The sequence below is a fragment of the Diaphorina citri genome, unplaced genomic scaffold (assembly GCF_000475195.1).
Source record: "Diaphorina citri unplaced genomic scaffold, Diaci psyllid genome assembly version 1.1 scaffold133, whole genome shotgun sequence".
Taxonomy (NCBI): domain Eukaryota; kingdom Metazoa; phylum Arthropoda; class Insecta; order Hemiptera; family Psyllidae; genus Diaphorina; species Diaphorina citri.
The window spans coordinates 253,654-278,923 of NW_007377570.1; the positions used below are offsets into that span (position 1 = coordinate 253,654).

The 25,270-nt window shown below is 34.1% G+C and overlaps 2 protein-coding genes across 3 annotated transcripts in view; one reads left to right on the top strand and one right to left on the bottom strand.

The window, feature by feature from the left end:
• LOC103525040 (twinfilin) lies at positions 1 to 11,440 on the top strand. Of its 2 annotated transcripts, XM_017449839.2 has the most exons (8): positions 1 to 165; positions 5,078 to 5,155; positions 5,775 to 5,886; positions 6,383 to 6,548; positions 7,663 to 7,906; positions 8,199 to 8,342; positions 10,570 to 10,688; positions 11,096 to 11,440. In XM_017449839.2, exons 1-8 carry the CDS (start codon positions 141 to 143, stop codon positions 11,252 to 11,254), a joined length of 1,047 nt encoding a protein of 348 aa, XP_017305328.1. In that variant the 5' UTR covers positions 1 to 140; the 3' UTR covers positions 11,255 to 11,440. The 2 variants fall into 2 exon arrangements, with proteins under 2 accessions (XP_017305328.1, XP_017305327.1); XM_017449838.2 differs by lacking the exons at positions 5,078 to 5,155; positions 5,775 to 5,886; positions 6,383 to 6,548; ... (2 more) ...; positions 10,570 to 10,688; positions 11,096 to 11,440 and adding an exon at positions 927 to 3,227 and having other exon boundaries at positions 26 to 165.
• LOC103525042 overlaps positions 8,810 to 25,270 on the bottom strand; it is a 27,883-nt gene continuing 11,422 nt past the window's right edge. The window contains exons 14-25 of the mRNA XM_017449840.2: positions 19,342 to 19,473; positions 18,690 to 18,872; positions 18,267 to 18,407; positions 17,708 to 17,896; positions 17,222 to 17,359; positions 13,786 to 13,886; positions 13,269 to 13,353; positions 12,796 to 12,927; positions 12,389 to 12,571; positions 11,685 to 11,825; positions 9,343 to 9,525; positions 8,810 to 9,143 (exon numbers count right to left, since the gene is read on the bottom strand). Coding sequence (XP_017305329.1) covers positions 8,953 to 9,143; positions 9,343 to 9,525; positions 11,685 to 11,825; positions 12,389 to 12,571; positions 12,796 to 12,927; positions 13,269 to 13,353; positions 13,786 to 13,886; positions 17,222 to 17,359; positions 17,708 to 17,896; positions 18,267 to 18,407; positions 18,690 to 18,872; positions 19,342 to 19,473 — 1,799 coding nt within the window. The 3' untranslated portion in view covers positions 8,810 to 8,952. The remainder of the gene's footprint in view (positions 9,144 to 9,342; positions 9,526 to 11,684; positions 11,826 to 12,388; positions 12,572 to 12,795; positions 12,928 to 13,268; positions 13,354 to 13,785; positions 13,887 to 17,221; positions 17,360 to 17,707; positions 17,897 to 18,266; positions 18,408 to 18,689; positions 18,873 to 19,341; positions 19,474 to 25,270) is intronic.

The window sequence follows — 25,270 nt, forward strand, 5'->3', positions numbered from 1 at the left end:
AAAATCAAATCGTTTTATCGTTTTGACATTTGAAATTTCTGATTTTTCGTTTTAATCTTTTAATTAGTATTTGATTTTCTTTCTTCTGTCCTTAAATTCTGGTGTAAAAAGTTCAATACATTCAGTTTTATTCCACAAAGATGTCTCATCAAACGGGAATCACAGGTAATTCACAATATTCTTGAGTTATCATCCCTTCTGACTCCCAACCTCCCCTGTTCCCACATTCAGTTTCCTCTTCCTCATTCCTTAAAACTCACCCTCACTTCTTTCCCAAAGGACTAATGTGTAATTACGTTTTGTCTGCTCTCAACCCCCTGTTGTCTGCAAACTTATGAATACATTATGTATTGTGTAAGAAATTGTTGTCCAAATAAAGTAGAGAGGATGGAGAAGTATGATGATTCATAAGCACCTTCAACAGCAAGCTATTTATACTCCTTAGGTACCTACTAATTTGAGTGTAATATCTGTGTGTTGCTATTTTTCCTCACAATAACTGTAGTTGGAGATATGTTTATTTTCATGGGACTTTTTAGTTCAACCTTCCAAACAATATGAACAGAGTACCCACAAGCCAATCATCTACTCAATTTTTCTGACAATGGATCAAAATCCTAATGCTCGTAAAGTTCTACAACCCATTCTTCATTCAGTGATTGTTGGTAAATTGTTTACCACTAGTTGCTAAAATAGCCATTTTATAACTGTTGTAATACAGTTCCTGACAAAGTAAAATTTCAACAATTTCCAACAAGTACTTAATAAATTTCAAGTCAATTCAATAAAGTTTGAATTTCAAGTTCAATGCCCAAGTACCATTTCAAATTGAGCTCACCCCAATGTCATGCTATTCAAGCTATTTAAACTGTGCTTTCTATGTGCAGTATTAGTTCAATTGATTTTGCCGTCTTATTTGGTTTCAGGGCATTCCTAAACACTAATAATTATAACAATGCAATCTCAGAAAATAATGTCAATAAGTGTCAAAGAGGGATCTAAGCTACCACTTGATGGAGCTACTTCACTACATCAAGACATCCTTGACCTTCTATTTAACCTGAATCTATTTGACAACTACAGTAGTCTGATAAATGGCTTGGATACATTTGTGCCAAACAATAAATTTGAAAAGGTTCTTTTGTTGGGATTGTTGAAAAGATCCATCATAATATTTGGCACACATGAGAAACCTTTGGTTCAACCACGATTCACTGATGTGGACAAGTTGTTTACTTTGTCAAATGAACTTATTCTTTCTCTGGTGAAATATAATCAACATGATTTGTTGCTTAAATTGATTGAGTCCATAGTGTGCTTCAGTAATTACAATTCCAGTATTATTGTGCAATATGCATTGCTCTTACATAAGTTTGGGTGTTATAAGCTTGCTTTGGAGTATTTCATTTTGGTGTCCAATATTGCCCAAGCTTCTTATTTGCATTTCATTATCATACATATTTATTATGTTCACCTGAATGACTTTGAGTCTGGCATCACTTGGTGTCACAAATCTTTAAACCTGAAGGATGTGCATTCCAATAAAATATTGAAATCCAAGTGTCATATGTATTTGGGTATAGGTTATTATTGGAAATACTTGACAGTAAAAGACACAGAAAATAGTAAATGGAACAAATTTATCAAAAAGAACAAAACGGAACAAGAAACAAATGAAGTAGAAAGTTCAGTGTCTGATCCTGATCATTCAGAACATTATTACCAGATTAAACCCCATGACATTGTTTTATCAAACTCTGTGATGACTGTCAAATCTGAAAGTATGAAATCAACAACCCCTGAGAACAGTGTTGACAGCAATAGCTCTCTTCTTGAACAATCTATTTTCCATCTAATGAAAGCTCTACAATACGACAGTCACAACCATCTTTTATATTATTACCTTGCACTAGTTTCTGCTCAAGGTGGTAATGTAATGGAAGCCATGACCTACATCAAACAATCCCTAGATCTACATAATGAGCACTTGCCAAGTTTACATCTGTTAGTACTGCTAGAATCTACATGTAATTTGAGTCGTGCTGAAACATTGCTACAAAGTACCATCAGAGAATATCCTGACAATGTACAGCTCTACATGACCCAGGCATGTATCCATATGAACAAAGAAAACTACACTGAAGGAATAGATAACTTGAGAGAAGCTTTGCTTGTGTGGGAGAAACTCTACTGTGATAAGGAAGGTGACATCAGCCATATTTACAATGACAATGACTCTGGACAATTCTCTGTTGACTACAAAGACAAACTTGAACTCTACAATATCTTGGGTGGCAATACTGAAAACATTGTTTATCCTCCTGACTTGGTCAGAGATATGGAAAGTGGTAGCAAAGACATTTCGGATACTCAAAACAGTAAACTCCAAAGTGTATCTAGACATGTGACATTCGTACCACTGACACCTAGTAAGGATTATTATACAGATGGTGCTAGTGATGACATGAATGCCATCTATGATGAGGAAGATGATCTGGTGAAAAACTTCCTCAAATATTTCAATAACAAGTTAAACACAGCTAAGATATGTCATGATAAAATGCCAAACAAGTTGTGTCTTCTTATTGATATCTGGAGCATGTTTGCTAGAATCTATTTGAATTTGAAATCTCTACATGACTTTGTCCAATGTTTGCGTGAACTACTGCATATCTGTGATGTCACTTCCTCTTATGTGAAGAACTCAGTGTCAAGAAGTACTTCCGAGCAAACGCCAACGTTAGTTCTTTCCAAGCATTGTGTAGAAATTCTGTTTCACTTGGGGATTTATTTTAAAAACAAGATCGATCTGTCTGAAGCCAAGTTCTGTTTTCAAAATGTGTTGAGTATCTCCCACAATCATGTTGAGAGTTTATATCATCTGAGTTGTATTGAAAAGGATCTTGGACTATTCTGTAGAGCTTTACACACTATACACCTCTGCGTTCAACTCAGTGATCATGTCATGTTGAAGGGGAAAATATATTATCTTATGGGAGAAATATTTGATTGCATGGGGGATGTAGACAAGTCGTGTGTGTGTTATGAGATTGCTTTACAAATGACAGAGAGTCTGCCTGTATGTTCCTATGGTATCATACCTTTCGTGTGGCAATGAACATTGACTATCTACACTCTTTAATTGCCTATTTGGTTTGGGAGTTTGGATTTAACTTTTTATTTTAATTTTTAGGGTCTTGGTTGTGAAAATAATTAAATAGTTGTACGTTATATTGTATTTTTATGTTTAGTACCTACCTAAGTACGTGTATTATTGGAACTTGGCCCAGCCTAACACTAAATGGCCTAGAAAAGGTCACCAATTGGGGTTATATGGTCGTTGACGTTGCTTTGTTTAGAATGTTTAGCCGTGTATTATTGGAATTTGGCCCAGCCTAACACTAAATGGCCTAGAAAAGGTCACCAATTGGGGTTATATGGTCGTTGACGTTGCTTTGTTTAGAATGTTTAGCTACTACTTAGGCGTAGGTATATTATACTTATATATTTTTTGTAATTTTATTTTTCCCCAAGATATTTTTATCAAGTATGATAATATTTAATGTGCTCAATATTTGCTTCTCTTATATATTTTTTGTAATTTTATTTTTCCCCAAGATATTTTTATCAAGTATGATAATATTTAATGTGCTCAATATTTGCTTCTTGTTTAGTTGTTAGTTTCTAAATGAACAAGAGAACACCAAGAGGAAGCCACTTGTCAGGAAGTGTTGCAGAAATTGCCTGAAAAGTGTCAAAGGAGCGTTAGAAGAGTGATTGAAAACAAAGCTTCCCAGTGGTTAACTGTTTTACCAACAGCTTCTGATAGAACTGATCTTACTGCCGCTCAGTTCAGAGATGCCTTGGCGGTCAGATATGGTAGAGAACCGGACAACTTACCTTCAGTCTGCGATGGATGTGGTGAAAGAGGTTTTAATCTTAACCACGCACTTAACTGTAAGAAAGGTGGTTTGATCAAGAGAGGACATGATCAACATAGAGATGATATCAAAGACTGGGCTGAACTAGCATGGGGGCCAAGTGTTGTTGAACCAGTTTTGCGAGATGCTAACATCAATGAACCAGCATTGATTGGCGACTTGATGCTCAATGGAGTTTGGGAACCTGCGAGGCAAGCGTTCTTCGATGTTCGCATAGTTAATGCCGACGCTGCCTCGTATGGCTCCCGAAGTTGGTCGAGTATTGAACACAGCAATGCGAGAGAAAAACACGCAAAATATGACAGAGCTGCTGAAGACGCAAGATCTTCTTTCACCCCCTTGATATTGTCATGCGATTGTGCCATTGGTATGGAATATATGAGCTTCCTGAAGAGAACTGCGGACAGATTATGTATGAAATGGAACCGGAGCTATGCTCAAGTTTTGGGTTGGTTGAGAACTAAATGTCAAATCTCAATCATTAGAACAATAAGCATGAGGATCAGAGGTACAAGGAAGAGGGCAAGAGGTTTGGGATGCGAAAATGGTGCGGGTTGTTTTTAATTGAACTGTTGTTATTTTAAGAAAAATCAAATAATGATGCCCTGAAAAAAAAAAAAAACATACTCGATATTGTGAGCAGCACGTTTTTATGTTAAATAAACATATACATAAATTCTATTCATTGAAAAAAAAAAAAAATAGGTACTCTACTTAGGGACTCTTTGTACGCCTGTACACTTGTATGTACGGATCCAAATTATATTATTCGTAGAAATTAACTATTATTGGACTATTATGTTTACTTTCGTAATAATCAAAATAAATTGAAAATGTTTCATATCCGTTACATAGCGATGAGTTATTATTTTTACTTTTGCTTCGTCGTATTTAGGAAATCAGTTGTTTGAACTCAGGAAGATTTAGGTTTAGGAGAACGCATATGTACCTATGTAATAGCATTTTGCAGTAGGTACTTATCCATCGAACGTATTGTTTAAGTACTCATTAATTTACAAGGATCCTCATTTTTGTCAACAGCATACACATATGCTTACCTTCATAGCTCCAAAGTTGAAACCAATGTCCAATTTCTGAACTCCGTCTTCACACTTTCCTATGATTTTGATTTTCAGCGAACGAAGCACTGAAAAAGTTTTTCGGTTCAATACGAGATGAAAAGATTCGTGTGTTCAAAGTTTCAATAGAAAATGGTAAGTTTTTTGTCATATTACTTAAGTATGAGCAGCGATAAAACAACCCTTTGAAAAGTTTGACTCTGGTCGAGACACGGAATTATCCCCTCATTTGGGCATTTTATTCATATAGATTTAAAGGGTCAGTCAAGTAGTATGCGCGGTTTGGGGATCTTTTAGGAGCCCTTTTGTCATAATTCGGGAACGGAACGGCCGATTTCGATGAAATTTAGCAGTAGGTATGAGCAGCGATAAAACAACCCTTTGAAAAGTCAAGCTCTTATCAGGATATCAAAAGGGTGTGAATTCGACTCTGGTCGAGACACGGAATTATCCCCTCATTTGGGCATTTTATTCATTTAGATTTATATGTAAAGGGTCTGTCAAGTAGTATGCGCGGTTTGGGGATCTTTTAGGAGCCCTTTTGTCATAATTCGGGAACGGAACGGCCGATTTCGATGAAATTTAGCAAACAGGTTCTCAATTTATCACATAAAGAGACTTTGAATACCAAATTCCCTGTGGACATTAGACCAGACCTTTGGGGACTCCTTAGGGACCCTTTAAGTTGTACAGTTCACTGAAACCACTAGTAGATTGTAGATATCAATTTATCAATCATAATCTTTAATTACAGAGGCACTTGTTTTGGCCGGATACAAGAAGGTGGTAGGAACATGGACTCAAGATTTCGACAAGTATGTTCCAGATTTGATACAAGAGGCTCAGCCATGCTATATCCTTTACAGGTAAGTTTTTTTTTCAGCATTAATTATTTATCAAACGAAAACCACACAAATGTGGAGCCCTAAAATCCTCAACCATCCGGGCTTCGATATGGGGGGGGGGGGGAAACCCTACTACCAAAAAAGCCCCTATTCTATTCCCTACCAAAAAAGCTCCTATTCTGGGGGGGGAATACCTCACTACCAAAAAAGCTCCTATTCTATTCACTACCAAAAAAGCTCCTATTCTATTAACATCAGATATAAACTGAGCTTAAAAAACATTCAAGTAGATTCGTATACCTAAGCTAAACCCAACATTCAGGGCTGTTTGAACCTAAACCTAAGCCACAGAGTGGGCTTTTCGTGTACGGAGTTACATTATCTGGATCATTCAATTATCTAGGTACTTATTCACTGTGTTTTTTTTTTTTTTTTTTTTTTTATGGTACATTATCTGGATCATTCAATTATCTAGGTACTTATTCACTGTTTTTTTTTTTTTTTTTTTTTTTTATAGGTTTGACTCCAAAAACGAGACGGGTGGACATGATTGGCTTCTCATTTTTTGGTCACCCGATGATTCTCCTGTGCGTCAGAAAATGTTGTACGCTTCCACCAAATCAACGCTCAAGCAGGACTTCGGTAGTGGTCAGATCAAGGAAGAAATTCACGCCACAGTACCGGTAAGTAACACGTATTGTTGGTGTTTTAGCGGCTTTAGCTTTTGCCGAATGGTGATTGCGATGGCAGAATAAAGAAAAGATATCTTTTGTATCAGTAATACCTGTACGTATGGCGTATGGTAATAGTAGTTCAGTGAACTGTTATCGAACAATCCAATCAAATTGTATTTACAGAAATTTTCAACAAAATGCTACAAAGAAACAAAAACAAAGTTTGATCAAGGACAACTGAGGAGCCAGTTGAAATACTAGCGAAAAGGCGAGATCTAAAGGCGTGATGTTATATTATAAGTCAAAAGGCTACATCAGGATAGTATAAATAAAATATGTAAAGTGGTCATAAGATACAGGATATGTCGTTGTTTTTAACAAAAAAATGTCGAGACATTGGTCATTTTCCTACGCGTGTCCCAATATTTTTCTACAATGGAACTGCTGGCTTCCAAGGCTGGACAATAATTTAGGTGTGCTTGGTTCAGGGGAGAGTTAAGGGACAACATATTCTCATTTACGAGTATATTCTCTATTCCATCTAACCCTTCAGGTGGATGTCACACTGCACGGATATGAACTACACAAGCGAGCAGTCAAGGCGCCCGCACCTCTCACTTCCCAGGAAGAAGAGAGTGATGGCAGAATAAAGAAAAGATATCTTTTGTATCAGTAATACCGGTACGTATGGCGTATGGTATTAGTAGTTCAGTGAACTGTTATCGAACAATCCGATCAAATTGTATTTGCAGAAATTTTCAACAAAATGCTACAAAGAAACAAAAACAAAGTTTGATCAAGGACAACTGAGGAGCCAGTTGAAATACTAGTGAAAAGGCGAGGTCTAAAGGCGTGATGTTATGTTATAAGTCAAAAGGCTACATCAGGATAGTATAAATAATATATGTAAAGTCAGGTGGTCATAAGTCATAAGATACAGGATATGTCGTTGTTTTTAACAAATGTCGAGACTTTGGTCATTTTCCTACGCGTGTCCCAATATTTTTCTATAATGGAACTGCTGGCTTCCAAGGCTGGACAATAATTTAGGTGTGCTTGGTTCAGGGAGAGTTAAGGGACAACATATGCTCATTTATATTCTCTATTCCATCTGCCCGTTCAGGTGGATGTCACACTGCACGGATATGAACTACACAAGCGAGCAGTCAAGGCGCCCGCACCTCTCACTTCCCAGGAAGAAGAGAGAGCCGAGTTGAGGAAGTTCGAATCCTCAGGCCAATGTCAGATCAGTATCGATACCAGAACTCAAACACTGAGTGGCGTAGCGTTTCCTCTCCTACCTGATGCTGAGTCTAGCGTGCATAAACTCATCAAAGCCAAGTACAACTATGTGCAGTTTAGAATTGGTAAGGAACTAGTAGAATCTTATTAAACTTCGTGAAATTCTTTGGACTCGAACCACCGACTTCAAAAACCGAAGTCCGCCGTGCTAACCACTACACCACTGAGGTTGGTTTTTTGGTTGAAATCCAATAATAAGACCTCTAGATTTCAAATTTGTCAAGTACGGTTTAGAATAGTATGTGTTTCAGAAGGTACTATTGCGGTAGTATAGAAATGGTCCAATCCTTTATCTCTGCTCCAATTGAGCTTAGACTCAATTATCTTAAATGTTTTTCTATCTTGATTTTTCCCCAGATCTCCAAGAGGAAACTATCAATCTGGTTCAGTCAGGCGAGGTTACACTCAAACAGTTACCGTCCATGATTCCGACAGATAGCGCTAGGTATCATTTGTTTAATTTTAGACACGAGTTTGAAGGCAAAATCATCGACTCTGTGGGTAAGTAGCTTACTGTTTATCTTTTGAATGAAGTCATAGCATTGATGCTAAATGATAGCATCCCCTTTTTTATGAAAAGAAGTGATAGCACTCCTTTGCACGCCTTTTTGTGTGAAATCAAGCAATTGCTTTCCCTGAAGTTCGTCTCCTGTGTCTCTCTAGATTTTTAGACTCTTTTAGCCTATTTCTGCTTAAAAAAGTCAACTTGATTAAAATCTCCTTAAGGGATGAGGGATCTAAGTTATAGATAGAGCTTTTACTTGTTACGTACGGTTTTGTTTTTGGTGTGTTTTCCAACTTATCCTTCTCTGTTAACGCTTTTGTCATTGCGGTGTGTGGTCATTTTATTTTTCACTCTATAACATAGTACAATCTTTTACAATCTAAAATTGTATGGGCTTTTGTTGAGGGATTTTCTCATATTTTCTTTTAGGGTTGGGAATTAATTAGAGGACGTGTCTTGTTGAGGGGAGGTAATTGGGAAAATATTGCAAACTCTTCAGGTTGGTTCATTCGCAGACGGAAGGAAAAGTTTGGTTTGATGGCAAGAAGGGACGGAAGGTATAAAGTAAAGAGAGGTGGCAGAGGAGAGGTAATTATAATGGATGGATTATTGTTGTTTAGGATGTACAGGGGGTGGGGCTTGCACTGGTCGCTGGAATCCATACAGTAGGAACACAGTGTAAAGGACGAAGGCCGTGGTAATCGCAATGAGAGCGTACATGAAAATGTTGAGCTCTGGCTGTCGGTAGCGATTTTTACGGAGCCAATCTAGCACCTCATCCTCTGACTCGAAATCACCTGAAAGTGAAAGTTTTAGATCAAACATTCGAGGTCACCAATAAATAAAAATTCGATGTCAATTTTAACAGGTTTGACATTATTGAGTTTGCACTGCTTACAAGACTTGAGAAAATTTAATGTAAAGAATCTATAGGAATTCTAATTTTTTCTACTAAGCATCTCAACATCTCTTCGTACATTTTTTAAGTATACTTACCTCTATAAATACTGGGGAAGCGATGTCTGAAGTACACAACTGCTGGAAGTTTTGTCACACCCCATTTTCTCGCATATCTGGGGTCGGCCATCTTAACAAACGTAATGTCCATGTTATCAGTTTCTCCGTCGATTTTCTCCAATCTCTCCAACACTTTGACCGAATCTTTGTGGTCTGTTTCGTCTAGAATTTAATAAATTTAATCATGTTTTAGGTTAGGAATTTCGGTGTGTTATTTGAACGAGGTAGCTTGGGGTGTCTACCATTTGATATTTAAATTTCTCGTACACCTATCTATATTTTCAGTTACAGCTATATTTTTCAACAAAGTTGAACATAATCCTAATCATGTTTTGTAGGTTTGCCTTTGTGCATTTATTTAATTTTCCTCTACAGATATACTTGGAATTTAATGGCAAATTTTAGTGGTCGAGTGGTCAAATTTCAACTGATAAATTTAAGGAAAAATGTCTTACAGAAAAACACGGTGACAAATTCATTTTCTTCCAGCGTTTCGGGTCAGGTAACGTACTGGTATGCGTGTGCTTTTCTTAGCTTTTAGATTTTTAACTTGATTTTTTCACATAATTTTGGCTTTTGTAATATTGGTAAATAGTTACCTACTCTATTTTTTGTAACATAATTATTTTAGTTTTTGTACCTTATTTACAATCGAACGTTAAAGTTTTTAACCTCTGATCATGATTGAAGATTGTTCGGCTCTAGTCTTCGAAAATACTGATAGTTTACAAAACACTTCAACATGAGTAGATCTGGCCGTAAGTATTTTCTGTAATGCTATTTTTGCTTTTCTAATCTACTGGCTTGTTTTTTTGCTTTTCTAATCTACTGGCTACAAAGGTTAAGTACATATTTCCATTTTTTTGCTTCTTTATTCTCTTCAAAATCTAATTATTGCACGTCTCCTCATTATAATTCATTTTCAGACCCTTCATTCTTCCCCAAAAAATTAATAAGAGCTCTTGGTTATGATTAATGTTAATCGTTAATCGTACTTAGATAAGACTAAAGAGTCCCTTTATTCTAACAGTGGGCTACTATTACTCAAATTGTCAAACCATGTTGATAGTTAAATTCCACACCTTGGCTGGAATCGAACTCTTGTATCGCGGCAGATAGTTCTCAAATCCCAATGTTTACTTTCCTATACGACCACAAGACAAAACTATGTTGATATCTCCAATAATCTTGATCTTTGTATTTCAGTGTTCATCTATTCGATGCCCGGATATTCTCTCCCCATTAAGGAGCGGATGCTGTATTCGAGTTGTAAGGCCCCCCTATTGGAGAACCTTCACCATTTAGGATTGACTATTGATAAGAAAGTAAGTAAGGAATCAATAATCTGGTGACCATTGTGAGGTATAGGACTATAGGGTTATACCAGACTGGATATTACCGTACGTTGATATTACCGTACGTCGTACCGCCCGTACGCTGATATTACCGTACACCATACCGTCCGTACGGTGATATTAACGTACGCCGTACCGTCCGTACGGTGATATTACCGTACAGCGTACCGTCCGTACGCTGACTTAACAGTTTCCTGATAATTGTCTGTACTTCGGTTGAAACTGTCGCTTTACCCCAACAGTTGAAGAAGAAGAAGAAGAAGAAGAAGAAGAAGAAGAAGAAGAAGAAGTTCCCCTACAGTTAGAAGTCCCATTACCGTATCATTTGGCTTCCTTTAGTTCGTTGATACATTAATCTCCTCTTTTCTTCTTCGCAGTTGGAAATAGACTCTGGTTCTGAACTAACAGAGGAGTTTCTCCTAGAAGAACTTCATCCCAAGAAGACAGCTGAGCGGCCCAAATTCGACAAACCCAAGGGCCCACCCAACCGGGGTGCCAAGCGAATTACCAAGCCCCAGGCCACGCCTCAGTCCTGAAGAAAGCCCATAGTAAATGTAAGATGCATCCTGTCTCTCTGTCTGTCTCTGTTCGTGTGCGCTGCAGTGTTTGTCTTCGTCCTCCTGTATAACTGGAGAAACTTCTTTGTCTTCTATTGTCCACCGAGCAGTTCTGCTGCCTAATATAGCTCTGGCAGTCCTGAGTTTTAGAATGGGGGTAGTGAATGTGGATTATGAGTAAACCTGTGTTACGCCTGTTACGGTGTGCCTACATGTGGATTGCGGCCTAGATTGCACACTGAAATAGAACACTGATTTATCGGATGAAGCAAAATAACATGATGCGCTATAAGGCAGACGCAGTATCAACCAAGCTAACTAGGCTGGCTGCGACCAGAATTAAACGAAAAAAGAAAAGTTCGAGTAAGGTCGTTTTCATTGTCCTATCCTTTGTTTGTTTCAAACTTACAGAAGAACACAGCAAGCAGTAGTGATTCGTCCAGTAGTCTTTCCAACATTCTTGCGTTGACCTCTTCGATTTCGTCTGCTAACTCTCGGTTTTCGTCATCTATCAGCCACTCAAGCACCGACTCTTCATTCTGAAGATCTCCTAAAGAAAGTTAAGGAAAAAGGAATTTATAAAGGAACAATAATTTTGCATCAATATAAAAATTAGAAAGAAAAGGCAACAAGGGAAATGAAGCATCTCCACCAATGTTTCATACATTGCACATTGCATACTCAGATAGTTATACGGCGTTTATACAAATTGTAATGTTTTATTAGTAGTAGGGTTCTGGTTGTGGAGGTACAATATTCATATTTCTAATAAATAGCTAATGAACTCTGAAGAAACTTTGAGAGTGGTTTGTATGTGGATGGGTGACTAATTAGGTCACTTATTCAACTTGGGGAAGAAAAAAAATCAACTGATCATTTGTAATTACTTTCTATTACCTTTACGTATAGGGAACCTATACAAGGTAATGAGAAAGTATTGCAATCGGTCCAAATTTTCAAAATCGGGGACTCTGAAGAAACTTTGAGAGTGGTGTGTATGTGGATGGGTGACTAATTAGGTCACTTATTCAACTTGGGGAAGAAAAAAAAATCAGCTGATCATTTATAATTTTATTTTATATACCTAGGTGCCTTTCAATATTTTATTCTCACCTTCAAATATAAGTGGATTTCCGTTTCGGAAATAGACCAGGGCAGGGAATGTTTTAATGGAATATCTTTTCGCCAGTTGCGGGTCCTGTATCTTGACCATGTGGATGCCATAGATATCGCACTCGTCGTCAACTTTCTCTAAACCTTCCAGGATTTGGTCGCAAATGTTACAGTTGAGTTTATCTGTGGTCAGTATGATTGAAAAGGTATTGATCGGATTTTGTATGAGTCAAATCAAGAAAGAATGCTGAATTGTAAATTATGTGAGTAATGGGTGAACGAACGTATAAGAAGAAAAAAAAATATTCTAAAAAAAAAACGTGATTTTTGAGTAGGTTTTAAATTAAATGATTAAAACACTAGTCGAAGAGTACATAGGTACATAGTAAAATGTTTGGTGGACTTACAAAAGTACACAGCCAAGTACTGTGTTTCCTCTACCATCGTTTCCAGCATGACTCGTGTGATCAATTCTATTCTATCCTCTGTTTTCTGAGTGATCAGCCATTGTAGAACTTCTTCCTCTTCACTTAGATCTCCTGAAAATTTGTAAAAATTAGTGAATCCCGTTTGCATTTTATCATATTCAATGAGTTCCATTTGGACTGAACATTGCTACTATTACTTTAGGTGGATAGTGGATGAGGTGAATAAAGAAATAATTGAAAACAGCAAACTTTTTATTGAATTTGCTTTGGGGTTTGTGTTTCAAATATCTTTCCTTAAAAAAAAAATCGTCTTTACAAGCGCATATGCGTTTTGGTTTATCTTGTATTGACTTTCAATTTACTTCTGGTTTACTATACCTACTTTGACGTCTACAGGCCCATCAGAATTACTTTATTCTAGTCTTTGAAATCTATATTATTGAGAAACTCACCTTCAAAAACATTCGGTGTTTGACTTTCGAAATAAACCAGACATGGAAAATCGGACACACCATACTGTTCTGCAACACTCAGGTCCTAGAAAAGAGGTGTTGCATATTATTGTCATTGTTTTAAGTGTTTTTGTTATGTTAAGTGTTATTGTTTTAAGCACTTTAGTAGAGGTACATCAAATTATAAGGTTTAAACTGTTATGCTTTTAGCCCAGACATTCAATTGAATTTTGTATAATATATTCAATATTTCAAAATGATTCTCGACTTTTGAGGAATAAGTACCTGTGTTTTGATGAAAGTGATGCCGTGGCGGTCGCAGTCATCATCAATGTTCTCCAGCTCGATTGTTTTTAGTATTTTTGTTATGTTAAGTGTTATTGTTTTAAGCACTTTAGTAGAGGTACATCAAATTCTAAGGTTCAAACTGTTATGCTTTTAGCCCAGACATTCAATTGAATTCTGTATAATATATTCAATATTTCAAATTGATTCTCGACTTTTGAGGAATAAGTACCTGTGTTTTGATGAAAGTGATGCCGTGGCGGTCGCAGTCATCATCAATGTTCTCCAGCTCTTCTAGAATGGAGGTGCACTGATCACATCCATCTGTTCTGACTGAAAGCAAAGATTACATTCAATATCATGTGATTTTACATTAGATGACATTAATTTAAAAGAAGCATCACGTGAAGGAAGCTGTACACTAATTGGACTCTTAATAATTTTCGTTGTGAAGGAAGCTTTGATGATCTCAAAAAGGTCATTTTCTGGAATTCTCTTACATTAGATGACATTAATTTAAAAGAAGCATCACGTCAAGGAAGCTGTACACTAATTGGACTCTTAATAATTTTCGTTGTGAAGGAAGCTTTGATGATCTCAAAAAGGTCATTTTCTGGAATTCTTTAAATTCATAGAATGTTATGTATCTTGACCAATAATAAATTATAGTAACAAATGAGATATTTTGCTTTTCAAGATTAAAAATATCTCACTGTTTCGTCCACTAAAATAATTTCTACTTTATACTAGAGGATATGAGGGAAACTTCATTAGACTTTCACACAAATACAAACCAGGAAGTTCTTTTATAATCTTCATCCGTCATTATTGATTTATTAGTAAAACAAAAAGCTGAATTTAGAGTTAAAAGCTTGGTAAAACACTCTGTTAGGAAGAATACACAAACTTGTTCACAAGAAAGGTTTTAAAATACCACCAGCTAACTAAATGGTAGGTACTTACTTACTACTGTTTTCAGTCGACACGGATATAAAACGTGTTTTGAATTTATATTTATTAGTTTATTGTTTAAAATTATAATCAACTAGTTTGATTAATATAGGTATAGGTTCATCATGCCTGTAAAGAAAATACTACAAAAAGGTTTTAAAATACCACCAGCTAACTAAATGGTAGGTACTTACTACTGTTTTCAGTCGACACGGATATAAAACGTGTTTTGAATTTATATCTATTAGTTTATTGTTTAAAATTATATTCAACTAGTTTGATTAATATAGGTATAGGTTCATCATGCCTGTAAAGAAAATACTACAAGCTAACGACGGACGTGGTGAAAAGTGGATGGTGATTTTGAAATATTTTACTACAAAACTTCGACCCAAATTAAGGCATAGATTTCAGTCCCCTGTGATTGTGTTTGAACATTATTGCTAGGTAGGAATGTGTTGAATTTATCAAAGTTTCTCAAGGAAGAGTCTGATGTAAAATATCTGAAAAGCTTAGTTAAAGTATAACACATAAATATAACATGGAATGCAGGTTGCGTGCTTATAAGAGTAATGTTAACTACATTGATCATAATGGGTGGGATTGAATCTAAATAATACACTATTTTAATGATTAGGGAAATCAGATTTCAGCAGGACTTAGTGAGGATTTGGTCATGATTTGAACTACAGTGATGGTATAATAGGGAACAGGGGTTGAACTACAAACATAACATAAATCATAAGTACCCTCGGATGTTGATCTTTCGTTCTCTTTGGATTTGTCCCGAAGGAAGAGTCTGATGTAAAATATCTGAAAAGCTTAGAGTATAACACATAAATATAACATGGAATGCAGGTGAGCGTGCTTATAAGAGTAATGTTAACTACATTGATCATAATGGGTGGGATTGAATCTAAATAATACACTACTTTAATGATTAGGGAAATCAGATTTCAGCAGGACTTAGTGAGGATTTGGTCATGATTTGAACTACAGTGATGGTGTAATAGGGAACAGGGGTTGAACTACAAACATAACATAAATCATAAGTACCCTCGGATGTTGATCTTTCGTTCTCTTTGGATTTGTCCCTTTCTTGAGTTTCACTTGCTGATCCGGGCTCGGTTGGAGAAACTGATTCTTTTCTGCGTTTTCTCATAGATTTCGAGTTGCACTGATCACATAAGGTTTTGTTCCCTAAATAAAATTATAAAAAGATTTTTACTTAGATGCGAATTGAAATCGTGTGTGAAACTTGTATGGTACTTGAATAATTGGTTTCTCTTTAATTAATTTGTAAGTACCTACAGTTTGTTATAGAAAAGCGTGTTAATTTGACAATCCTTATAAACTAAGAATACCAACGTTAAAATTGAAACAATGTTTGCCGTTTATTCTTTGACTTAGCGCAGACAGAAATTGATTAATAAAATTATTAATTTATTGTTGCCAATATCTCAAAGGTTATGGTGGTGATGCACACTCACATCACAAAGGCAATTATTAAAAATCTGGTGTGAACATCACACGACTTTCTATTACATTTGCAGAATACATAGGTATTTGAAAAGAAATAGAAAGTAAAAAAAAAAAAATGTAATAAAAGGGAAATTTGTTGACACAGGGGAGTATCGAACCCGCAACTTCTCAACTGTAAGTCGGCAGTTGCTAAAAGTAGCACCATTCGATTCCGCGTGAAAAATCACATGGGATCAACTATTCACTTGCTTATTTGGTAACGGTTCACAAATAAAAGAGAAATTTGTTGACACAGGGGAGTATCGAACCCGCAACTTCTCAAATGTAAGTCAGAGAGTGCTAAAAGTAGCACCATTCGATTCCGCGTGAAAAATCACATGGGATCAACTATTCACATGCTTCCCCCGAAATGAGGGTTAAGTAACAATTACTTTGGTTGATATCTGGATGGGTGACTATCCGATTTTTACCAAATTGTTACAGTCGCGTCCTTGGACCATGCCGGGATAGCATACCAAATTTCATTTCTCTACGATAAACCGTTCTTGAGATATTTTGTTCACAACTATTTACTTTTTCCCATTTAAACCTGTAGTACGTACGTACGTTACGTACGTAACGTACAGACCATGGGCTAAAAACCACTTTTTTGGAATCAGGGGACCCCAAAACGGATATTTCCACCCATTTCCCGATTTTGAAAATTTGGACCGATTGCAATACTTTCATTACTAGTATAGCTCGCTATACTGTAGTAATAGAAAGTAAAAAAATAATAATGAAAGCATTTGGTCAAACTTTGGGACCCCTTTCTTCAAGTTAGTATGGTGTGATCATGTGTGAGTTGTGGCTATTTCCTATTTGGTCTTGAATAATTTTATTCATGCAACATGCTCCATGAAGTTTCATTTTGGTTGGTAAATTTCTAAATAATCTTTGTAAGGTGTTTGTTGGATGTAAAGAAAAGTTTCGAGTAATTATTATTACTTTCTATTACTACAGTATAGCGAGCTATACTAGTAATGAAAGTATTGCAATCGGTCCAAATTTTCAAAATCGGGAAATTGAAATGTCTTTGTACATATTTTCTACTTTCCTACTCCTTGTTTGTGTTCGATTTTGTCATAATACAGATTTCTTTCAATTAACTTATGTCTTTGTACATATTTTCTACTTTCCTACTCCTTGTTTGTGTTCGATTTTGTCATAATACAGATTTCTTTCAATTAACTTACAAAAGTAAACTGCCAAAGCATTCGACTCGTCAATGATCCGTTGAAGATCAGATCCTTCCACATGCTCTATCATATCTCCTGCAGGGTCTTTCTGAACCATTAGCCAATTTAATATTTCTGCCTCATCATACAAGTCTCCTGTAGATCAAAACAATTGAATTCATAGAAAAAATGTTCAGCCTCTTGTACTTGGAAAATAAATTAATTAAGTAGATGAGTGGGTCTAAATTCCAGTAAGCTAGATATTTTTACTTTCTATTACCCTTGTTTTTTTAATATCTTTGTTTTTATTTTGTGTTTCGTCAACTTGGAAATCTAATCTCTCTTGCCATTCTCTTTTTTGCCCACTGTGCAAAATGTAGTACATCGGTAATGGACTAGATATTATTTTACCATCTTGTGCCTGAAAAGTTGAAAACCCTTTCAGTCAAAATAAATTACTTATTCACTTTTACTCCAGAAATGGTTGAACTCGAAAGAACTTGCCTGCATAAATCGTCGGTTCCTTCGAACCCATTTTGAAGAACACAATCCCAGGCAAAGCGAATACACCAATCTGTTTGGCCAACTGTTTGTCATCAATCTTCACAAAGTCAATACCAGCAGAATCTGCATCGTCATCTATGTGCTCGATCTCAGCCAGGACGCGACTACACTGCTTGCAGTCGTCACTGTCTGAACACAATCAAAGTCTCAAGACAATCAATAATGAAATAGATGGATATGATATTTGCCAAATCTTAAAATGATGAGTAGATAATAATGAAGTAGGATAATTGGACTTTATTTTTTAAATATTCGGATTTTAGATCATATCTTTTTATTTTAACATGAAGTGAAAACCAGATAAGTAGTTGATAAAAGCGCATTAAACATCAAGCTGGCACGTGTTATCATCAACACAATTAGGCGTCCGGTATGGTATGTCAAACGAAATGTCAAAACTTCGCGGATACTACTAATACATCATGAAAATAATATTTAAATTTTTAAATAAACTTTGAACGAAAAAAGGTAATAATTTGACGATCATCTCATTACTTACAGAAAAATACTGCAACGTAGTCAGATGTATGGCAGATTTTCTCGAACATTTTTCGGTTAACTTTCTCGATATGGTCCGTCATTTCCATGTTTGCAGGGTCTGTCAGCCAGTCTAGAAGTTCCTCTTCGTCATCAATATCTCCTAAAAACAAATTTCATTTTTACTTTCCATTTTTTATACGAACATTTCATTATATTTATTTTATTTTATCATACTTAGTTTCTTTCAAATATAAGTTATTTCCAAGACTTCATAGATAATTTTGGGTTAGTAAAGTGTCTCCATAGACTCATGTTTGTGCTTCACTTACCGTCATAGTTGATGGGTTTTCCTTTTCTGAAGTAGTAAGTTATTTCCAAGACTTCATAAATAATTTTGGGTTAGTAAAGTGTCTCCATAGACTCATGTTTGTGCTTCACTTACCGTCATAGTTGATGGGTTTTCCTTTTCTGAAGTAGGTGATTCCAGGAGGATTCCTAAATCCATACTTTTTCGCCATCAACCTGTCGTCGCATTTGATAATTTTGATCCCATACTCAGCTGCCTCATCATCTATCAGTTCGATATGTCTCAGGATTTTGGGATTTTTGGGATCGTCTTCAACATCTAAATCATACAATTTTAAGAATTTGGTTAGAGTGGCTAGAAATTTGGGCTTTTCTTGAACATGACTCTCGACACATTTTTGTGTCGGTGTCGTTTTTCTCCTTACCAGTAATAAGTGATACATTCTCTTTGGGTCAGGCATAACTTATTGACTTATACTTACAGAAAACTACTGCCAAAAATTCTTTGGTGTCTATGTACTCAAGGAATGTTTCTCTGTCCACATCTTCTATGCTTTCGATTTTGATCCCATACTCAGCTGCCTCATCATCTATCAGTTCGATATGTCTTAGGATTTTGGGATTTTTGGGATCGTCTTCAACATCTAAATCATACAATTTTAAGAATTTGGTTAGAGTGGTTAGAAATTTGGACATGACTCTCGACACATTTTTGTGTCGGTGTCGTTTTTCTCCTTACCAGTGATAAGTGATACATTCTCTTTGGGTCAGGCATAACTTATACTTACAGAAAACTACTGCCAAAAATTCTTTGGTGTCTATGTACTCAAGGAATGTTTCTCTGTCCACATCTTCTATGCTTTCATCATTTCTCTGCTCAATCATCCACTTTAACACTTGAGATTCATCCAGCAGGTTTCCTGAAAATAAATTTAGAATTTATTCTAAATAACTGTTTGTTACTCATGATTCCCCCCTTCTTTCGTTTCTCAATGTTTGGAAATGGTCCACCTCAAGTAGATACATAGATAATATGGATATCTACCCAACGTTATTTTGAGCGATTATTGATAATAAATACCTACGTACTTCCATTAAAATTATTATCATTTTTAAATTTATAAATTAAAAAAAAAAAAAACAACAAAACTTACCATTTCAAGACGGTGCTCATAAGTGATCTCATTGAAACTTAGAAAGTACTCATTGTTAGTTGAACCTATGTCAAATTTATGTTTAATTGATTTCACAAACTTCTGATTGTTTTGATTGTTCTGATGTGACTTCAATGTTTTATGCACTGTATTGTGTCATTGAAGTTAAGAATTATCTTGCCTTTAACACCTAGCGATATCATTGATATAAGTTCCTTATTTCATAAGTGATCTCATTGAAACTTGGAAAGTACTCATTGTTAGTTGAACCTGTGTCAAATTTATGTCTAATTGATTTCACAAACTTCTGATTGTTTTGATTGTTCTGATGTGACTTTAATGTTTTATGCACTGTATTGTGTCATTGAAGTTAAGAATTATCTTGCCTTTAACACCTAGCGATATCATTGATATAAGTTCCTTATTTGTAAGTATCGTTGATCTGCTCGTCTTAGAGTCATGCTGTTCAGTAGTGCAATTACTTGCGATCAAAATTTCAGATTATCCATCCATCTCCCTTAATCTAATAACTTTCTGATTTCACCTTGACTATTACCTAATAACTTTCTGATTTCACCTTGACATTTTTTTTTTTTAAGAAGGTAGAAAGTAGTTAATTTGCTAATAAAATGTAGGGATATTATAATACTTGTAAAAGAATAAGAACGACTGGTATATCATAATAATTTTTTTTTTTAGAAGGTAGAAAGTAGTTAATTTGCTAATAAAATGTAGGGATATTATAATACTTGTAAAAGAATAAGAACGACTGGTATATCATAATACATTGAAATACAAACTTAACAATGAGGTGATAACATTTAATGTTTTTTTTTCGGTGTAGTATAATAATCTTATTCTTAAATAATAAAAACAGCAAATAAATTTCATGTACGCATTCTAACACGAATCTAATGCAGGCACATCTTACATTGCATTTTTAGTTCTTGCACCTTTTTTCATGTGTTTTATAATTTTTAAATTAAAACTGTGAAAGAGTGAGAAACACCAAATTAGTGTTAGTTAATGCATATGTACATTGAAATTTAATTGTATTAACAAAGATAATGATAAACTCGGTGTAGTATAATAATCTTATTCTTAAATAATAAAAACAGCAAATAAATTTCATGTACGCATTCTAACACAAATCTAATGCAGGCACATCTTACATTGCATTTTTAGCTCTTGCACCTTTTTTCATGTGTTTTATAATTTTTAAATTAAAATTGTGAAAGAGTGAGAAACACCAAATTAGTGTTAGTTAATGCATATGTACATTGAAATTTAATTGTATTAACAAAGATAATGATAAACTTAACAAAGTAATAGATATAATGATTTTTACAGTCTTATGTCGTAAAAATATTTTACATTGTTGGGGTAAATAATATATTTAGGTAAAAAGGAAAAGAAGGTTCAAGGTAATTAATGATGATTCTGGTGGATTTCTAAAACTACTCTTGAAATTGTCTATTAAATATAATTGGGATAAATATTTTAAACTAATAATATGATTCAATCCTTAATCTTAAAATAACTCCATTATGTAATTTCTCATTTGGTTTCAATAAATCAAATATGTACTTAAATAAATAATAATCATAATAAAAAAAATATCTAGTAAATCTATTAAATAATAATAAAACAATTTAAGTTTTTATTATGGATTTCAAGTAAGATATGTCTCAAACGGTAAATAATGTTATTTTTCCATTTAAATAAATAATAATCCAACAGAAATTTGTCTGATTGCCCTTGTTAAAAAATGTAAAACTGTTAATATCATCTAACAAACATTGTGTTGAACAAAATTGAAATTTTCCACTTTAATGTTTACAAATACAAAAAATATTAAAATACATAGGTAGTAACTTATATGATAAGTACATTTTTAAGGTAGGCATGTAGGTATAATAGTTATTTACTATTGTTATGTTAAATAAGAAAAAGAAAAAAAAGTTAGAACTACTTGAAGTATGACATTTAAATAGTTGACTTGATAAGTACTCTAACATAAGGTATCAGGTAGCTAATGTAATTATTAAATACATGCTAGGTATTTACGTATTTACAACTCACAGTTTTATCTTTGGCAGTAAGTTTCTGTACTTCAAGTAGTCGAAAAACCAACTTAAAAATTAAAAGGACAAGGTACAGAGAATATAAAATAAGAGAAAGTATGTAGGTAGGTACTAAAAATAGGATGAGTAATATTATCTATTTACATTTTTTAAAAGGAGAGCTTCTTTGTATTAAAGAGCTCTTAGATTCATTGGTTTAACTGGCGCCAACAGTTAAAAAGCTGATCAAAATTTATAACCTATCAAGTTCTCCTTCAAATAATTTCTACAAGAAATGGAAAGTAAGATAATCAAACTTTGATTAGTGTACAATAAGTTTTATGTACAAACATTTAATCCACTGATACTTTTTTCTTACCAGTGTAAATTTTCCTGAACTTTTTCCTGTAGAACACCAAGGATGGAAGCTCGGGCAAGTCGTATTCCTTCTCAATGCCTTCATCTGAAGTTTTCACGAAGCTAATATCTTTCTCCTCGCATTCATCATCAATGTTTTCCAACTCACTGATGATCTTCTGACTCTTTTTGTCGGTTTCTTCATCTGTGGGAGAGAAAAATGGGGGAATGTATTATGTAGTACATATTTTATACTAGCAAAACGTCCAACTGTAACGGATGTACATATTTAATTAATTAATTAATTAATTAATTCATTCATTCATTCATTTATTTCTGAATATAACAGTTATACAAATGGGGTCAAATCAATATCTGAATCCGAAGGATTTTCATACTTAGAGTGTACTACAGTGTAATCTTATCTCGATTAAGAGCACATCAAGTGTATTTTGTATTATAGCCTTTAGCAATCATTAAAAAGTTAAAATTACATAAAATTTATAGACATCAAATTTATTTCTTTTAGATGAAACTCGATTTTTTTTTTCTCAATTTCAAATACTGTTTTAATTTTGTTAGGCACATTTTTGAGTGAGGGTATTTGTGACCATTTGACTGCGCCAATTCATAAAATACATAATACCTATTATTTTTCTTTAATTTGTTCCATGAGTTGATCAACCTACAAATTTATAGACATCAAATTTATTTCTTTTAGATGAAACTCGATTTTTTTTCTCAATTTCAAATACTGTTTTAATTTTGTTAGGCACATTTTTGAGTGAGAGTATTTGTGACCATTTGACTGCGCCAATTCATAAAATACATAATACCTATTATTTTTCTTTAATTTGTTCCATGAGTTGATCAACCTATATTAAACGTCGAAGGGCGCAGCAACAATTTTATTTTTAAATCAGTATATTTTTAAAGAACTACAGAGATCAATTTTCATTATCGACATTTTATATTTATTACATCTTTTGTTTTATTGGTAAATTTTTATTTATCGTGCTTTAGGAAGTTGTCACCATAACCATATTAATCTTAAACTGTACAGTTGTAAAAGCACAATAAAAGCTCTAGCGTTATCTATGCTTGAGGACAGGGTACAATATAATTTCAATATCTGTTGTAATAAGTACAATGTTTTTCATTGTTGTTTTGTGGTTTCAAGTGATTTTGATTTTTTAAACACAATACTTTCATGAACTATCATAACTTTTACAAAATTTATTATGTTGAATAATTTTCCTTCACAGTTATTAGGTAGTTTTCACTTATTTCAAGTGATTTTGATTTTTTATACACAATACTTTCATGAACTATCATAACTTTTACAAAATTTATTATGTTGAATAATTTTCCTTCACAGTTATTAGGTAGTTTTCACTTTAAACTTTATAATTTCTAACTTCCTGATCTTCTTCCTTTTTATCTGAATTTCCCTGAAAATAAAGTTTTATGTGAATTAGGTGAATGGGTGATATACAGTTTATTTTCTTTTAAAATAGGTATCATGCAATATTCTTTCTATAAGTTCTATTTCTTTTGTAGCTGATAATATGATAGAAACAATACTTGGCTGTGTACTGTTGTGTTGTTATACTGTTTGCCATTTAAATTTTCATCATATATTTGTTAAAACCTAGCCACATTTGCCATGGGTTAGAGAATACAGATCCCTTAACATAATTATTACTACCGTCAATACAAAACTAATACTAAACCGCTTTTGTATTGTTTCATGCAGAATTTTACGATTTTCTTAGTTCCCATGCAATTCTAGCTGATGTATACTTTGTGATATAATGTGTCTTTTGTAATATAGTGGTTTATCATCACTAAGAAGTGATGTTTTTCAGTTCATGCAGTTGCAATACTACCAGAACCATATGTATTTTCCGTTATCAAAAAATCCCTTCTTTCCCTTGTTACCTTTATCTTTCTCATTATCAGGTGATCCCTTAGCCCGCTTTACGTCTTTGACTTCTTTTTTACTTTCTTTGGCTTTGTTGGAAGATTTGACTATTTGCTCCGCTGTGTACTTCTTCCTTTCGCTGCCTCCAGATCCAGATGGTAACTTGACGTTTGTATTTGCTGAAGCACTTGTTACTTTGGGGAACTTGGTGGACTTCTTTACTTTTGTCGGACAACATTGAAACGGTTCATATACAGAGGTCCTTAATTCGTTTTTCCCTCCCAATCCAATGTAGAAACAGGTATCGCCTGCAGCAAAATCAATGTTTATGAATCAGTAAACGTTCAATGTAATTATTTCAGTGCTTTAGTTATGAATGTTATAATTAGCATGCGTATTTAGAGGGAAAAATTGAAAATGAAAACGGAATACGCAGTGATATGTTATGAATGAAAGATGAAAAAAAATTTCCATTAACAGCAACAACCTAATTATCCTGTCATTTTATCCTGCAGAAACATTCTTGCATTAATCGAGATCATAAATGTTTACTTGTTTACAAAACGAACAAAACACAGTAGCAAAGCGTTTGCGGAAATCATACTAGTAAGTTAACTTTGAATATGCTTTCATGAATTTCGTTTTTCATACAATGTAAGTTATTCCAATGAGCGAAAAATGAAATTTGAAAAAAATGATATTGTAAAAGATCATGAAAATATAGAAAATTTATCATATTGGAAATAATCAAGCCAAATCAAATGTATTTCTTTAATTTTTATTAAACCAATTTGCTGCAGACGATAATTGACTGTTAATACAAAAACCAGATTGAGAAAGAAAAATCACTCAGTGAATTCATAAAATTAACAAACACATAGTGAAGGAATTAAAGGCATGAACATGCAAAAGGAATTTTCAAAATATGTTAAATCAAAATTAACTACTTTAGCAAGGTCATTTACAGAGTTATAAGTGATTATGTAGATACCCAGCCCAAGTGTATTTCATAAAGATATACAATATTTAAAAGTAAAATATCCCTTTAAAAATCATAGAATTCTTATGTAGTAAGAAAGTAGGTACTACTAAATATGTATTTACAATAACTATTTGTTGTGCAAAGTAAAGTTTTCTGAATACTCTGATAAGATATTTTTTTTTAATAAACGACAAAAGATCTGTATTAAAAAAAAAAAAAAAATGGGAAAGATATACT